This window comes from Vanessa atalanta, chromosome 27 (genome assembly GCF_905147765.1).
Source record: "Vanessa atalanta chromosome 27, ilVanAtal1.2, whole genome shotgun sequence".
Lineage (NCBI taxonomy): Eukaryota > Metazoa > Arthropoda > Insecta > Lepidoptera > Nymphalidae > Vanessa > Vanessa atalanta.
Window position 1 is genome coordinate 4,156,252 of NC_061897.1, and position 19,224 is coordinate 4,175,475.

At 35.2% G+C, this 19,224-nt stretch overlaps 2 protein-coding genes across 3 annotated transcripts; one reads left to right on the plus strand and one right to left on the minus strand.

The window, feature by feature from the left end:
* Nucleotides 1-2,581: 2,581 nt before the first annotated feature.
* Nucleotides 2,582-8,467, plus strand: LOC125074342 (U-scoloptoxin(01)-Er1a-like). The gene is made up of 4 exons (XM_047685642.1): nt 2,582-2,700; nt 5,902-6,071; nt 6,897-6,977; nt 8,294-8,467. The coding sequence occupies exons 1-4, from the start codon at nt 2,670-2,672 to the stop codon at nt 8,345-8,347; spliced, it is 336 nt and encodes a 111-aa protein (XP_047541598.1). The 5' UTR covers nt 2,582-2,669; the 3' UTR covers nt 8,348-8,467.
* An 800-nt stretch (nt 8,468-9,267) lies between these two features.
* On the minus strand, nt 9,268-17,735 carry LOC125074396 (probable chitinase 2). 2 transcript variants are annotated; one of them, XM_047685719.1, is made up of 9 exons: nt 17,601-17,735; nt 15,801-15,965; nt 13,925-14,120; nt 13,286-13,382; nt 12,421-12,636; nt 11,690-11,884; nt 10,889-11,019; nt 10,159-10,331; nt 9,268-9,538 (listed from the first exon to the last, which is right to left on the minus strand). In XM_047685719.1, exons 1-9 carry the CDS (start codon nt 17,668-17,670, stop codon nt 9,288-9,290), a joined length of 1,494 nt encoding a protein of 497 aa, XP_047541675.1. In that variant the 5' UTR covers nt 17,671-17,735; the 3' UTR covers nt 9,268-9,287. The 2 variants fall into 2 exon arrangements, with proteins under 2 accessions (XP_047541675.1, XP_047541674.1); XM_047685718.1 differs by having other exon boundaries at nt 9,268-9,541.
* Nucleotides 17,736-19,224: the final 1,489 nt, after the last annotated feature.

Sequence of the window (19,224 nt, forward strand, 5' to 3'; positions counted from 1 at the left end):
TTTTATAGTTGGCAACATTTATTTCGTGCCCTTGGTAATGTTATACGATATATGTTTGAATCATATCGTGATAGAAACGCCCTCTGACATTCCGTTTTGTTCCTCATTCTTGCACTTTAGGATAAACATCGATAGACAAGGATTCTTACGATTTATTTTTTATTTTTTCTGTATTGCAACACCAATATTTAAAACTAAATTCGACATTTGAATTAACAAAACTTACATGAGTCGCAATAAGCTGACAGGAATACATATACACTTAACTATACACTACATATACACTTAACTATAAATATAAATAAACACATACATAAATAACTATGGCTTACATATATATATAAACTTATTTAAAAGTAATATATATGTACTTACATAATACACATGTAGTAATAACCTCAGAAATTATACAATTTTGATTTGAATTAATATATTTTTTTGTTTACAGTAACACGTACCTACCTGATACGAAATGTAATATCATCTTTTTTTTATAATTTCTACTCTCTGCCAATCAACCAGTCACTAAGTCAATGAATTCAATAATGACAATGTTATTTGAATTTAGAATGTTTTGATTAAATAAAAAGAAAACATCATTTTTTCAAATTCGATATTTAAACGTACTGGTATTTTAGTTCAGTTATTTTTTGTATTTTCATAAACGTCATGGCATCGACATCATCGTCGTATAATTTAATAGTTTAACTTTAACAGTTGTAAATACAAGAAATGTACACAGATTACATAATATATCTACACATTTTGAACAAACACGTTTGTGCGACATATTTAATACACCACCCACTCATCAGATATTCTACCGCCAAATAACAGTACACTGTATTGTTGTGTTCCGGTGAGTGAGCCAGTGCAATCACAGGCACAAGGGACATAACATCTTAGTTCCCAAAGTTGGTGGTGGATAGGTGATGTAAGGAATGGTTAATATTTCTTCAGCGCCTTTGTCTATGGGCGGTGGTGACCACTTACCATCAGGTGGCCCATATGCTCGTCCGCCAAAAAAAATAAACTTTGCATTGCACGTTTATTTTTTTGGCGGACAGTTACATAGTATATAAAATAAAGGCTTGTAGTTGTCATAAGATATTTTTTTGGACGATGTTCTTTTTCTAAATTGGTTTGAACGATTTTCTATATCACATACAATCTGAATGTCTGCTTTTTGTCGTGTAACTTTTTAAAGTGTCTATTTTAATTATATATTTTTTATTTATATACTTACTAGGTGTCGTTCGCTCGCGAGGAAAGGACGTGTCATTAGATGTCAGATATAAAAAAATGACCGCCTTTCCTTGGGGTTCAAGCTTGCTTTTTACCAAATTTCATCAAATTCGATTCAGTGGGTCGTCCAACAAACAGACAAAAGATAGACTTTCGCATTTATAATATAAGTAAAAATATAAACCTTACTGTGTAACAATATATACATTTTGTTATAAGAATTTATCTAAATGAATGTAAATCTCAGGGGATTCTGCGTGAACTTTGTGCTATTCCGTCTGGATACAACCCAGCGATACATTGAATAGCGGTGATCTCTTAAGGGCTAGTGAGTCAGCGTAATTTTTAACATACGGGCTCATTTCAAATTCCATCCGAGGAGATTAACAATGAATTCGTCTGTCAGACGATCTACTTTTATTTTAGTTTAGTGAATATGTCATAATAATAGAAATAATAATAATAAAAATATAAGTACAAAAGCGCGTAAAGCCACAAACCAAGCTAGTGTATAAAGGACAGTGGATGACCGCAAGGTTTTTGTAATCACGACCTTTGTAATATGCGAAAATTGATACACTGATCCTAAGGACATTGTTATGCAGTAGATATTATTATGTATTTATTGTAGATATATTATATACTTACTATATAAAGTAAAGATATGATTTGGTTGTTTTTATGAGTATTAATTTCAGGGTTAAAATATTAAAAATATCTATTTTTATTAAATAACCTATTTTTAGACTATTCAACATTACCCCAACTACGGTGTTAATAATAATCGATTCTAAAATTATAAATGCGAAATTAACTCTGTCTGTCTGTTACGATTTCGAGGCTACACGGAAGTAAATTTGAACCCCAAGCAAGGGCATAGGCTACGTTTTTATTCTTAAAAGCTAAGAATGTAAATCCCCCCCTCCCCCTCTTAATACTCGGCTAAAGCCAGGACGAAAACCAACAAAAACAAACTTACAAAGGCAAAATGAAACAATTGGAATTTGTTTAAATGTACTAAATTGTATTAAATTCGATTAACATGCGGTACTTTAATAAGACATAGTACTGAAAAGAGTAAGTACTGAGTTTATCTTCCACTTATCATCAGGTATTATCCGGCCATATATATATCATAAAAAATATTTTAATTTCATTTGATTGGATCGAATTATTTAGCTTCTAATATTAGCACACCTTTGACAGAAAGGAAGGCCTTATTAATAAAAAAAAAAATGCTTAAAACGTAATGATAAAAAATCTTGGTTACCTCACATATGAAGCTGTCAAATCTCGTTACCAGTTGATACATTCTAAATTTCAATGATAATCTTATGTTATTTAGTTCAAATAAGTGTTACGAACCACACGTGTGGTTAACTGTTAATTTATTTATTTATTAAATATTTAATTAATTAAAAAAAATGTTGAAAAGTATTGCCATGTTTTTAATGGGTGAGTTAAATTTTCGTTTATAAAAGAATCAGTTAGTAACTTGTTGTATGTGTATACTATTGAATAACTACTGAGTTTCTTGATTCACGGTGAGATCGATATTCCGTACTTTACATATATGAGTAATCCATACTAATATTAAAATTCGAAAGTAACTCTGTCTGTTATCTTAGTCTAAACGGGTTCGATTTTGAAGAAGTTTGGTATGGACATTTAACCCAAGGAAGTGACGTAAAAGCCGCTGGTTCAACTAGTAGTTAATAATCTAATTAATTTACATTACATTATATTAACAGCCTCTAAATATCCCACTGCTGGGCTAAGGCCTCCTCTCCCTTTGAGGAGAAGATATAGAGCATATTCCACCACGCTGCTCCAATGCGGCCGTGCTTAATTTGTGTTTATAATTCATCTCGTGCTCGGCAGTGGAGGAAAACATCGTGAGGAAACCTGCATGTGTCTAATTTCAACAAAATTCTGCCACATGTGTATTCCACCAACCTGCATTGGAGCAGCGTGGTCAAAATCTTCTACTCAAAGCGAGAGGAGGCCTTAGCCCAGCAGTGGGAAATTTACAGGCTGTTAATGTAATGTAATGTAAAATTAAAAATCCATCCCATGTTGACTAAGACAATCTACACTGTGCTTAATATTATAAATGAGAAAGTAACTCTGTCTGTCTGTCTGTCTGTCTGTCTGTCGCTCTTTCACTGCTAAACCAATGAACGGAGTTTGTTGAAATTTTGTATGAAGCAAACTTGAACTCCAAGGAAGGACATAGGCTACTTTTCTTGCCTAACACATAACAAATAACCCCTAAAACGAGCGAAGCCGTGGGCGACAACTAGTAACAAAATAATAGAAAGAGACAGAGATAAGGAGATAGAGACGGAAAGATCGACATAACACCTTTTCCTTGCGTGACGATTTGTGTCAGCTCACTCTACTGTATGCCAAGTAAAAGAACTTCGTTCCAAAAACTAAATAAAACGATTTAACTACGAGTTGGTTACAGTACATACTGTACGTTTCATAGATTGAAGTCAATTGTAAAAAATACATTGGTAAAGAAGGCATATTATTCGATACAAGAGTATATTGATGATAAAAAAGCGTTGAGTTAATGCTTGTTGACTGCCAGGCAGGAGACATAACATTAGCAGCCCGTAAATGTCCCACTGCTGGGATAAAGGCCTCCTCTCCCTCTGAGGAGAAGGTTTGGAGCTTTTTCCACCACGCTGCTCCAATTCGGGTTGGCGGAATACACATGTGGCAGAATTTCATTGAAATTAGACACATGCAGGTTTCCTTACGATGTTTTCCTTCACTGCCGAGCACGAGATGAATTATAAACACAAATTAAGCACATGAAAATTCAGTGGTGCCTGCCTGGGTTTGAACCCGAAATCATCGGTTAAGATGCACGCGTTCAAACCACTGGGCCACCTCGGCTCAAGGAGACATAACATACATATATAATTGTATTTAACTAACATGACTGTATTTTTAGATATTGAAAAAGAGTAACTACTGAATTTCTTGCTGGTTCTTCTTGATACTACAGTTCAGTTGATACTACAGTTGTTACTAAACATCTTATCTGAACGTGGCTTTAGTATTAGACTACTTGTAAAGCAAATTAAGTAATAAAAACTCAGATTCGTTACATTTATACAATTAGTGACTATAAGGACTAAACGATTGTATCTGGGCCGTTTTATCAATAATAAAAAGCTCCGAGCTCTGATTAAAGATCTATCGTATCTATAAGCGTTTTTCTCAGAATTTTTCTAGTAATTACTAGTTTATAACTTTACAATTAGTTAGAAATGAAATTATTTGTATATTAAACTAACATTACCTAAGGAGTCATCCGGTCTGTATATACTGACATACAAACCGCGGTACTTGGATATGAACGGAATCACAGCAAAAAGAAAAACCTTTTGCTAATACGTCATATATATATATATATATATATACTAGCTGTGCCCGCGACTTCGGCCGCGTTTGAATTTAACAAAAAAAGTTGTTGTTGTAGCCTAACTTACTCCTTATTACATTACATCAGCTATCTGCCAGTGAAAGTCTCGTCGAACTCGGTCCTTTCCAGAGATTAGCCGGAACATACAGACAGACAAACAAAAAAATTGTAAAAAAAAGATTTTTGGTGTATGTACGTTTATACATACATATGCTTTAAGTGTAAAGAACCTTTTTTTAATATCACAAACAGACACTCCAATTTTATTATATGTATGTATATAGATATTCTTTTTTTGCTGCGGTGGCGTTAATACATAAGAACCTTTGTCGATCTGCTGATCGATAAACACGACTTATATACTAATATTATAAATGCGGAAGAAGCTTTGTCTGTTCCGCTTTAAATAAATTTAGTATGAAGCAAGCTTGAAGCCAGAAGGAAGCAAGGAAGGACATAGGATACAGCAATATCCCCCCCCCTCCCCCTTTACATGAAAACTTTTTATCATGTCGTAATGTTCTATAGTTAACTGCGCTATTATTATTTTTAACTTTTTCCACTGTGATTATATATACTACTAATTGTCGCCCACGGCTTCACGTTTTGGGGTTGGCCGTGAAGTGTTAGGTTTACGTAAGAAGCCATTGTCCTTCCTTGCGGTTCTTGCTTTATATCAAATTGGTTTTAGCACCTTAAAAGATTAACAAAAACATTTGTATCTATATTATTAGTTAACTGTTGCTTCTTCAGTTGCATGTTCTGAGTAAATAAATAATTAAAATATTTATAATATATGTATATTTAAATGACATATATCGACAACGACGAGAACGACCTTCGTGATCGAGTAGTGTGTACGCCGGTTTTCATGGGTACGCCACTTCGGGGTCCCGGGTTCGATTCCCGGCCGAGTTGATGTAGGAAAAGTTCATTAGTTGTCTATGTTGTCTTGGGTCACACTTTTGTGGTGATACCACATGTTCTACTGGTTAACAGCAATACTCACTGTTGCTGTGTTCCAGTTTAAAAGGTAAGTTAGACAGTGTAATTACCCAAGGGACATGACATCTTAGTTTCCAAGCTTGGCACATCGACGATGTAAGGAATGGTTAATATTTACAATGTCATTGTCTACGGGCGTTGAAGACATACTATCACGTGACCAATTTACCGATGTACTTAAAGGCAGTTAATTCATAAGATTTCTTTTCCAGCGTTAACTGCCGTCGTCAGTCAGCATCCCAAAGACTTTGAATACTACCACATCTTGCATCTACCTCATGACCCGCCGCTTTATCCCGTGTTCGAGAAAGCGCCACCGACGCGCTTCACTTGCCAAGGACGGAGCCGGGGCTATTACGCTGACGTTGACAGCGGCTGTCAGGTAAATAGCGAATTAATTAATTGAAAAACATACATTTTATATATTTATTTGACGAACTTCGTGGTCGAGTAGTGTGTACACCGGATTTCATGGGTACGCCACTCCGAGGTTAAATTCCGAGTCGATGTAGAAAAGTTGATTAGTTTTCTATGTTGTCTTGGGTCTGGGTGTATGTAGTATCGTCGTTACTTCTAATTTTCCATAACACAAGTGCTTTAGCTACTTACATTGGAATCAGAGTAATGTATGTGATGTTGTCCAATAATACCGTTAATAAAAGAAGCCTTAGTCGGCATTCTTTGCCGAATAATCACCGACTATGAATGTTGCCAGATCGGCTTTACCGACTAGTCGCCGACAAGTCGGAATTTTTTAAATTATTTCTGTTATAATTTATTATAAAGTGATATGAAGTTTTTCCACCAACCTGCATTGGAGCAGCGTGGTGGAATATGCTCCATACCTTCTCCTCAAAGGGAGAGGAGGCCTTAGCCCTACTAATGTAATGTATGAAGTTTTATTCGTGTTAATTATGATCCAAGGGTAGGGAGTAAGGTAAAGATATTCCCTAATTAGATAAATGAATATGACCTTAAGAACTCATTGTTTATATAATACTAGTGATCGCCCTCGTTTTAGTTATTGGTCACCAGGCATAAAAAGTAACCTTTGTCATTTTTTGGAGTTCAAGTTTGCTTCTTACGAAATTTCATCAAAATCGGTTTAGTGGTTTGACCGGGAAAGAGCAACAGACAAGCGAACAGAGTTACTACCACATTTATAATATTAGTACAGATTAATGGAGTAAGAGTGTTATCATTCCAGGCTTTTCATTTCTGCTGGCGCCAGCGTGTTGTCAGCACGGATTTATGCACCAACGGGACACTGTTTAATGAACAGTTTCAGGTAAAAATATTACTTTAAGAAAATAAACGTTTAGGGTTCAATAAGACTGTACAGTATCTTGCTTATAAAAAGTACATTAATTATTCCTTTATTAACAGAATGTTCTCAACAGCGTGGAGGTAAAATACGTGAACTTTAACAAAAATTGTTTGAACCAGAGCAAGTTCCGTTGAATTTTCCGAAGTGCTTCAGGTGAAATGGTCTTAGATCGCGTCCACCCAAACTTACTTTTAAATGCTTGTAGTTTCTCATAGGTTTTTTTTCTAGGAAATCGCTAAGCGATTGAATAAGTTTTGTACGATAGAAAAAGAGTCTAAACATTTATATAGATCATCAGATTTAACATTGACCACTTTGGAACTCCTGATTTTTACTAAGAATAAGAATAATTGATGGTGGTCAATATTTATAAAACCAAGTCTTTTAGAAATGAGTTCAATTGCCAACAAAAAGTTTTAATTGACAATAAAAAAAAATGCTCCCAAATTGAGCTCCATTTGGGAATATGTCGGTTAGCAAGTTTTAATTGACAATAAAAAAAATGCTCTCAAATTGAGCTCCATTTGGGAATATAACGGATAGTAAGATTTAATTGACAATAAAAAAAATGCTCTCAAATTGAGCTCCATTTGGGAATATATCGGATAGTAAGATTTAATTGACAATAAAAAAAATGCTCTCAAATTGAGCTCCATTTGGGAATATAACGGATAGTAAGTTTTAATTGACAATAAAAAAAATGCTCTCAAATTGAGCTCTATTTGGGAATATGTCGGTAAGCAAGTTTTAATTGACAATAAAAAAATGCTCTCAAATTGAGCTCCATTTGGGAATATATCGGATAGTAAGATTTAATTGACAATAAAAAAAATGCTCTCAAATTGAGCTCCATTTAGGAATATAACGGATAGTAAGTTTTAATTGACAATAAAAAAAATGCTCTCAAATTGAGCTCTATTTGGGAATATGTCGGTAAGCAAGTTTTAATTGACAATAAAAAAAATGCTCTCAAATTGAGCTCCATTTGGAAATATGTCGGATAGCAAGATTTATTTGACACTAAAACAAAAAAAATGCTATTAAATTGAGCTCCATTTGGGAATAAGACAGTTAGCTGGCTGCGACGTCATTTAAAAGACGAACCTCACCTTATTACATTTATCTCGTATCCCGTGAAGGAAACATCGTTCAGAAATCGCATATATCGGATGTAATGTCGCCATATGTGTCTAGCAATCCGCATTGGAGATGTGCTGTGATAAGCTTCTCGTCAAAAGCGTCTACCCAGCTGCAGGTTATTTTAATTTTTGTTTCAGGTTTGTGATCATTTCTACAACGTCCGCTGCGGTTCTCCCTACGAAGACTTGTGATACATATAACACGTGATACGTTCCTTGTTAAATTATGTTAAATTAAAATGAAATAATGTTCCCGAATCGATAATCGTTTATTTGAAAACTAACCAATTCGGTTTTTGAATTTAATTTAAATTCATCTAAGTTTATATTTGAAATAAAAGTAATTAAAATTTTTAAAGAAAAACATTCTTAAGCATGACGTCATTATAAGATTGGGTAGAAACCTTTTTAATCTATACTGTGCATTCTCATATTGTAAAAAATATTATTAATTATCGACGTAACAAAAAGTCGAGTCGTTTCGCACTACCGGGATATTTGCAGTCGCTTTTGTTGTTTCACTACACTGTTTCGCGCGCTCCATTCATCATTATCATCCAATAAACATCATCAACTAAACTTGTCATGTGTACTTAAAAAATTTGCAACTGGTTTTAAACTAGTTTTTAGTGAGCTGGAATTGTGTACCAATTTTTAGTTCTAGTAACAATATAGCATAGTATATTCGTTTCAGTACATATAATAAAGATATATAATCGATTTGAGAAAATATTGCTGGCAACACATGGCTCGATCTGATTAATTAGACGAGCAATCCACAGCAATTTCTATAAAATGCGGCATATATTTTGGCAATATTGCTTCATATGTCATATAAAGTTCAATTTCGCTGTGACACATTGCCGAATATTTAACGTTGAGATGGGTAGGAAACCTACATATGTCGAATTTCAATGAAATTCTGCCACATGTGGATCCACCAACCGGCATTGAAGATGGTAGAATAAGCTCCAAACATACTTCTCAAAGAAGGAGAGGAGGTCTTACTGTGGCATTTATAGCCTGTTACTCACTACATACAATACATTTAATTTATTTAAAAGGTATATATAATAAACATTATAACTTTATTTCCAGAACAAAGACGAATCTAAGATTTTCTCATTTAATCTCAATAACCAGGCCCATAAAAGCATACTTCTGAGCAAGTTCTATAACATGGCGTCTGCGTTTCACTGACTCTACTCCCCTCTCTTAAACTAGTTGTAAGCAGTTTCATCGCATCTGCTATCTTCTTCTCTTCTACGGTTACATCTATCGCTTCATGAATTGTCCTCAAAAGTGGATAATTTTTGAATATCTTTTTTGGTAATCTGAGAATTTGCTTATCCCTTAGTGTGCCGTATATTTTGCCCTCCAAACCTGCTGTAATTAATGAGTAATTAATAAATATATGGTCACTCAGTCATTAATTATTATAACTGGTTGCAATGCAATGGTCCAATGCTTAAAAAAGTACTGGCCAGTTTAAATTTAAACACATGGCCAGTTTAAACGGAACGGTACGGAACATTTTGTAGGTGACACTGGTCAATGTTCTTAAACATGGTACTCGAGGAGATTGTATCGATTGTTGTATGCATAACTATTTGGGGGCGTGGAAACGTAACCAACTTGGAACAATTAAAGTACGTTGCGTACACGATTATACTCGGTGACAAATGGCTTTACAATGACGTGGGATACGTACTTTTGCACTTGGAGTATGATTCAAGCGATATATTCAGCCTCAAGTAAAATGTGTAACGCTGGAGCTTGACGTAGATTAATTGCAACAGCATGAAAAAATGTTCCGTAATTCGTCGTTTAATTTCTCTATAGAATTATGTTGACCAGATAACATCAACAACATTTTAATTTACTGATAAATATTTAATAATCAATGCGCAATTGTAGTGCTCCTATATTAAATAAAAAATGTTGGCTCTCGCTTTGGTTTCAAGTAGCTAAAATTTCATAGAACGGTAAAGAAATATACTCACCTTGGTTATTAAGATTCTTGAAAGAGTCTTGCCATAATTTGTCTTTTGTTATATCACTAACTCTCTCAATGAAATCTGTGTAAGTATCGTTTGGCATGTCACAGACTCCTTTAAAATCGTCCATGTCTATACTCCAAATCATGAATCCAGCGAGATTATAATCCATGGCTAATCTGTAAATCATATAGAAAATACGATATATTAAATATTAATAGAATCGCCTAAGGTCAAAATTCGTACAGGAATGTCGACAATGTTTTTGGTCACATTTATATCACAATATCTTTCAAATTATGAAAGCCTCATTCTACCTTGACCTGTATAAAAGTAAAAGAAGACTGTAAATGTAACACTGCTATGGAGAGAAGGCCTTTGCCCTGCTCGGAGCTCATTCCAAAAAGTTTAAATGTTGGTAGATACACATGTTCCAGAATTTCATTGAAATTAGACAAATGCAGGTTTCCTCAAGATGTTTACCGACGAGCACGAGATGTATTATAAACACTATTAAGCACATGGAAATTCAGTATTGCTTGCCGGGGCTTAAACCCGCAATCGTCGATGAGGACGCACGCGTTCTAACCAGTATCTATCTCGGCTCTATTATGTAATAAATACAAATAATTAGAGAAATTTAAGCTTCTATTTAACTTTATCTTTAATTTTATTCAATCATTTGTTTATCGGACACTTCAACATACTATAGTTTACAAATAACTTAATATCTTACTTGACTTTATTGGCAATAGATCGAGTGTCATCATAGGAAACAATTCGACGTCCGTCACGCAAATACGGCGTTGAAGAAACTTCATCCCAATGATAAACCCACTTGGAATTATTTTTCAAATCTAGACATACCTGGATAAGAAAAATTAGGACAAAATATTTTTTGTGCTTATACAAGCAATTTGAAGTGTCATTTTACATGGGGTTGTATATTGAATAGAAAATTTTGGCATGTAGATCTACGAATAACCTAGGCTGCAGGTTCTGGGTTAAGAAATGGCACAGGACACCTTTGGAGTAGGTATTGATGTACCAAATAACAAGACTGCAAGGAACATTGGATTCACAAAGCACTGAGCTGGTCGGATGGGTGATATTAGGCTATGTCCAGCAATGGAGCTTGAAAGAATAATGATTTTATGGATTCCGAACACTAATTCTACCTAAAATAAATTAATCCACGGCTTATAGATTCAAATTTGAGGAATTATTAACAGCAAATGTCAAAATTTCAATGCCAGTTCACCGTTTCGCAGCGAACGATTTTTTTCGGTTACACCGACCATTTTAATCAATATAGCATGCTCAAGGTAACTAATATATTTATCTAGTTTAGATAAATTATAAAATACAAACCTTCCTCGTTATCGTTTTTCCTAATTGAAAATCAAATCAAAATCCGCTCAGTGCTTTGGAGTTAGCAGAGACACATACAGAAGCAGAGAGCGACTTGTTTTATACTATTTAATAGATTAGATTATATAAAATACATACATACATATACTATATAATTTTCACATACCTCGTTATATGCATACATATTTGTCCCATTAAGATATGGTCCAGAAAATCCTTTAATATCGGCTTCAGTTTTGCCAAAAGTAATATCTTTGACGTCGGAATCTTTTAAAATAAACGTTCGTCCGAGGAATTGTATACCGAGAACTAATTTGTCAGGACTTACGCCGAACGAGAGCATGTACTTAATGGTGTATTCCTAAAAAGTATATTAAATAACATACAAGCTGCTTCACGTGGTTTTACCTGCGTTAAACATGGCTTCATCTCTATTACTCATACCAATATAGTCTTTAATATTGTTTATAATCTCAATAAATTCGCGCATAATACGCGTTCAAACGGACAAACAATTATCTTTATAATAATAAAAAGAGATTTCTGGTAATTATTTCGATATAGATATAGATACTTTTTAAACTTGTTCTGTGCTTTCAAGTATCTATATTCCGTTCCACGAAAAGATCTCCCAAAAGTAACTTAATTACCCCTGTGTGCTTTTTAGTTAATTCACCAAATTATTTCTTAGGATGGTTTTACATACCGGATTTGTCTCGCTTATATCTAGCCGCGCGTGTCGACCAATAAGGTGCAAGTATTTTGTTCCCTAGGAGATCGACTCGTGGAATGGACGTAGGAGCCAAGACCAGAGCTACTTATAAATTGATATATTGTGTTCAAACGTCTGTTTGTTCGTCTCTTCAAATGTTTTAATTAAATAAAATAACCTCGTACCACATTATTTTCATCCCGCTTATTTAAGCCCCTTAATGGGGCTGATGCTCCAACAATTTTGTCCCAGGGTCCATTATAATCATAGCCAATTACATAAATCAAGTCCAAATAACGATTGAGGCTTACTAAATCGTACGCCGTACTCATTACTTCTCTGGTATTACCCAATGTCGCGGATAATATGTAGCCATACGGTAAAAAGGCCTCTTTTAATTCCTGTAATCATAAAATATAAGGTTATCGTGATGATGCCAGCGCGAGTGAACATGCGTTCATGTGTGGGATAATTCTTGATTTTAATTGTAGTTGTGTTATATATATTTTTAGTTCTCAACGTTGATATAAATTGAGAATTTCCCCATGATATCTTCGTTTAACGCTGAAGACGAGATGAATTGTTAACACGATTACTTGGTGGTACGTCTGTTTGCTAGCCCGTCTGGATAAGAGCGTATTCCACTCATCAGATATTATATTGCCAAAATGCAGTACTTAGAATTGTTGTGTTCTCGTTTGAAGAAAGAGTGAACCAGTGCAACTACAGGCACAAAAGACATCACACCTCAGTTCCCAAAGTTGGTGGTGCATTGGCGATGTAAGGAATGGCTAAAATTTCTTACGGTACCATTGTCTATGGGGAATGATAATCACTTAGTATTAGGTGTAACCTTTTTCTACATCGATCCGGTCGGGAATCGAACCCAAGACCTCGGAGTGGCGTACCCATGAAAACCGGTGTAAACACTACTCGACTAGAGTTTCAAAACAGTTACAAAATGCAGGCTGGTAAAAGAAATTAAATAAGCTCTAACTCGTACAGCTTATTTAAATTGAATGGCATTAGCCATTGAATGTCAACTGTTACCTTAATTAAAGTGATGAAGTTCTCTTTATCGTCAGGACTGCCCCCTCTCATAGTAGGATATTTCCACATTATGTCCAGACCATCAAAGTCGTATTTGCTGAAAACACAAAATTTCATTATAATAATTAATGAAAGTTAATTATGTAACATGAATTAACGTTAATGAATGTTTCAAAAACATACAACATTAACAGCCTGTAAAATTCCCGCTGTTGGGCTAAGGCCTCGTCTCCTTTTGAGGAGAAGGTTTGGAGCATATTCCTCCACGCTGCTCCAATGTGGATTGGTGGGCATGTGGCAGAATTTTGTTGAAATTAGACACATGCAGGTTTCCTCACGATGTTTGCCTTCACTGTCGAGCCTGAAAAATCAGTGTTGCTTGCCTGGGTTTGAACCCGCAATCATCGGTTAAGATGATGACGTTTTAACCACTGGGCCAACTCACCTCTTTTGGATGAATGAATATTTGTCCAAAGTAAATTAGCAAAAATAACTCCTTTTGTGTAAGTACTACCCACTCTTCGTATAACCTACCGTAAATCAGCAATACAATTAGTGATTGTTCTGTTCCGGTTTGAAGTTTGTGTGAGTCCATGCAACTACAGGCACAAGCGGTATAAATCTTACTTCAGTACTTACACAAGATATTGCGTGACGCTTCTGATAAATCTGGTCCTTTTCCGTTTGTCACTGGCCATCGTAGAGAATTTCACGGAACCCTCATTCCAACCACCAAGACTCAGAGTTACTTTTACATGGGGATAATTCTTTTTGATGCCGGTCAGATTTTTATAGGCAGCGTTTCCACTATCCTGTTCTATATCAAGCCATTGATCTGGTAAAAACAAAAAATTACCTATCAGATATACTTCGGTTAAATTAAAGAGATTCCGCTCTTCTTAAATACATATAAATTGCTGGCGTTACGTGAATAGACTTGGTTAACCGACCAAATTGAATGGGCAAGGAAAACAATACACATTGAATTGATTTGTAGCGTATTATCATTGTTTTGTACAATACCAATGCTTGTTAGTTAGTGGTATCACGAATATACAACATAAATAAATAATCAGTCACCATTGTTTGAAGGTTACATCGAATTTATGTGTACTAAGTGTAACATCAATAAAAATTGAGTTTATTTTCTAAGGGGTTTTGTAGGAATATTGAAAAAAAGTATTAAATATATTCGTATAATTTATTCGTGTAATTTATTCCTAACCGTTATAATACTTAAGACCGTTTCGAGGGCAACAAGACAGAGCGCCAAACAACGGCAAAGATACGAACTACTTTTATGGTTGCGTTCCATTCCTAACAGTTTTTGTATTTATTTGCATGACAGCCCTATCATGATCCTTAATATAAATTTTACTTATACTAAGTATAAAAAAACATTCCTGATATATAATTACTAGCTGAATTTGCGGCTTAATTAATAAAGCACAAACTTCCATATCCCATTTTACCCCTTTAAGGCGTGGAGTTTTTAGCAAATGTCTACACCATAGGGTGTAGACATTGTACAAGGAACCTACCGGCCAAATTTCAAGATTGTAGGTGTTATAGTTTCTGAAATTTCGTGATTAATCATTAAGTGGTATTTCGCTTTTATGTATATAGATTGAACGCACCATCGGAATCTGGTCTTGTCAGTAAACTATTAAATACAACAACCTGCAATTTGCTGAGTTGTAGCGACGGTTTAATTGGTCTCTATAGACAATTAAAATAAAGATGTAGTTTTTAATAAAAAATTGTCTAAAGATATTTCAAAGTATAAGTTCATCCATTAGTAACTTGGTTGCTTATCAACTATGCCTTTATATTATGCCTACTTTGTCTAAAATACACGATTAAAAAACATGAGGGCCAAATATTAAGTTTAGGACTTATAATATATTGCCAGGAGACGTTTCACCCTCCTGCCACGCGTGTGGTGCACCAGTCGATACGAGTACCACACCTTTACTAGGTTTGCTGCGTAGGGGCCCCAGACATTCCCTGGACTATGGACGGACACCTTTCGCTATGCTCGGTAGCGAGGGTTGCTGGTCGGATAAGCGCTCCTTCTGCGAAAACGTTATGTCACAGAAGGAAGAAGCGGAAAGGGAGCGGGAGGACGCTGCTGCAAACCCGGTCCGTCAAATATGACCGGGGAGGGGGAAAAGCGCTACGCGCACCTTCTCTCCCCGCCTCAATTGGTGTGACAGGGTCTAGGGAGACTCTGTGTTCTATAGGAATCAGAGGCCCGCATAAGTGGGCTGACCGTCAGACCGCCGAAGAGACTGAGAGGGTACCTGGTTTTTTAGTGGGTATTCTGGTGTACTAGTTGTCATTGACACTGGCAAGCCCCAAATGAGGGAAACGCGTAATGCATTTTTCCAGCGAGAAAAAAAAGCGATAGATGTATAGCCACAAAAAGGATGGTTATTAAAAGAATTTAATATAAAAGAAAAACAATACATTTCTCTAAGAAGTGCTAATAGATCGGGGAAATAATAGTACTTACTGAGACTTTTAATAGTATGCGATTCTCCATCCAAACCAGCGAAAGCGTAGACGATGTGAGTGCATAATGTTGGATCTATATCTGATATCGCGAAATTCAAAGGAGGCTTCCTGAACATCGCCCAAGACGCCACGTAGCACACAGCCACTTTGCCATGTTTTGGACCTGAAAAAAGAGAATGTACTATGATCACTTTATACAGTAACAGCTACCGCTGGGCTCATCTCGCTTTTAGAATAAGATTTGGAGCTTAATATTCTACCACACTGCTGCTACTCCAATGCTCCTGGAGACTGGTAGAAATTCAAATTTGACACATGCAGCCATGTACTCATTCCCTTCGTAGTCAAGTGCAATAAAATTCGTAAATACATTAAGCATATGGAATTTCAGTTCACAATATTTCGCTATGAGCCGAGATGGCCCAGTGGTTAGAACGCGTGCATCTTAACCGATGATTTCGGGTTCAAACCCAGGCAGGCACCACTGAAATTTCATGTGCTTAATTTGTGTTTATAATACATCTCGTGCTCGGCGGTGAAGGAAAACATCGTGAGGAAACCTGCATGTGTCTAATTTCAACGAAATTCTGCCACATGTGTATTCCGCCAACCCGCATTGGAGCAGCGTGGTGGAATATGCTCCAAACCTTCTCCTCAAAGGGAGAGGAGGCCTTTATCCCAGCAGTGGGACATTTACGGGCTGCTAATATTTCGCTAAGATGGGATATAACCACTGGCTCCTCTGGGATCCCATTCCTACCTAACTATGATTTCATGCATTGCTCACAAATGTCTTCTAGTATTTATGATATAAAGTATTTTAAAACAATAAATTTATAGTTTCATTACGACACATTTATAGAACTTAAATTTTAACCTTGAATTATATAAAATCTGGTTCATTTCGCTTATTCGAAATACTTAATGTCAATTTTATATTGGTAATTCTGTCAATATCATCACATCTTTAATCACTGATGCACCAACCGAGCTATCTAAGATTTGATGTGTATTGGTCCTGTAATTATACTGGCTCGATCACTATTCAAATGGGCGTTAATAGGTGTTATGCATTCAAGATCACGTAGACTAATACAAAGTTCAACGACCGTTAAAAAAATCGATTTCAAGGTCAAAACTAAAACAGTAAGTCAAATACAGTAAAATCTTAAATCTCTTCAATCAAACAAAATAAGTATTCGGATCTAGTGCGTAATAGATATATATCGACGAGATACAAATAAGCTGTCATGTCTACTGTGCCTGTAATTAAACTAGCTCAGTCGCTATTATTTTATCACCTCTTGGTTGATTATTTACATTTACTATTTACTGACACTTTATATTTATAAGTACAATTATTTATCTGCGAGTATAATCAAAAACCCGTTTAAAATAAGGTCTTTTAAGTCTAAGCATTCGGTGGTATCGGTTCGGTTTTTGATCTATCGAAAAAAGTATCATCAAAGTATTGCTGGGTTATGTCTATCATTGGTTTATGAAATTTATTTTTTGAGAAAAGAAAAGGAGCTAGTTGTCATGGAATACCACTAATGTTTCTGGATTACGTTGAGCTTTCAACTGTTCGTATCATATTTCATCGATCAGTCCAAGATGATATATTGCAAGAATTTAGGATCAGAATCCTGAATTCCCAGAATTCCCGATAAATTAAAGTTTTCTTAACAAACCTTTTTAAATGACAAAATTAAAAACATTTACCGTTCTTTGTTAATCGATATTAATGATACAATTGACTCAGGTAACGGTAATAATAAAAAAAACAAACATATCTCACCCTCAATATGGCTTCCAACCACAATAAAATATACAGTCACGCTTAAAAATAAACTTGTTCTCCAAATCATTTTACTAATAAACTATAACGAACTGTAAGTCCTACCCGTGACCGTATTAATAGTAACTAAACACGAACTTCAAGGAAGGTAAAGTGTTCTAAATATTACAACTACGTAAACAATTGATAAATTGTTAGAACAAGTAATACATAATACAAAGTGTTAAATAAAAATAACTTATTATTTCTATAATGGTTCAGTAGATTTATTGATGGTTGGCATTCTTCAAATTTTGAAGACTGATCTGCCAATTTTTTTGATATTACAGTATCAAAGAAATCACAAAATATTAATTGCTGTTTGGTACTTACTTGGTGTTGGTATTTACTTTGTGGTAGGTGTTTACGCAAGCCCGTCTGGGTAGGTACCACCCATTAGATATTCTACCGCCAAACAGTAGTACTTAGTATTGTTGTGTTCCGGTTTGAAGGGTGAGTGAGCCAGTGTAACTACAGGCACAAGGAGCATAACATGTTAGTTCCCGAGGTTGGTGGCGCATTGGTGATGTAAGGAATGGTTAATATTTCTTACAGCGCTATTGTCTATGGGCGGTAGTGACCACTTACCATCATGTGACCTATTTGCTCGTCCGCTAACCGATATCATAAAAAAAAAAAACAAAAAAAAATTGATCTGTTAATTATGGAATTCTTGTATATAAACCTTTTTATGGAATCGGTAGGCGGACTAGTAATGGACCACCTGATTATTGATCACCCATACCCATAGATATTGGTACCGTATTTTTACGATTTCTTAAATACACGCACTAGCAAACTTTGGAGCTAAGGTTTTATGTCCATTGTGCCCGCAATATTGACTCACTCACCCTTCAAACCGGAAAACAACAATAATAAGTATTACTGCTTGTATATGTGATTATTAGATTGTCCAGTCTGGATGGCTGAATGGCCCTATCACTGAGTAAATAAAACAATAATTATCAACCTCTTTCTGAACATATCGATGGTGCTTCGACAAAATAAATAAGTAAAAATAATTTGCGTATTAAAGATTTTATAATAAGATAAATTAAAAAAAAAAACAATTTTAACGTTTGATGATTTTTTGAAATTGCTTTTTTCATATTCAATCTTAGCAGAACCTTGTATTTGTCGGGTGTATCCATACGAGAAAAGCCCATACCTGCAATTGATGTTAACTTTACTATACATCCGTATTAGGTTGCGCTAATAACTAATATGAAATAAAAAAATAAAAAACCGCATATATAATTCTCAAGAAATATAGAAAAAATGATTTAGGTTTTCCACGTTTATTGTAATTAACATTGATCTTATAGGAAAATCAAGAGTCGAGATTGCCCAGTGGTTAGAACGCGTGCATCTTAACCAATGATTTCAGGTTCAAACCCAGGCGAACACCACTTATTTTGTGTTTATAATTCATCTCGTGTTTGGCGGTGAAGGAAAACATCGTGAGGAATCCTGCGTGTGTCTAATTTCAACGAAATTCTGCCACATCTGTATTCTACCAACCAGCATTAGAGCAGCATGGTGGAATATGCTCTATACCTTCACCTTAAAGGGAGTAGAGCCTAAA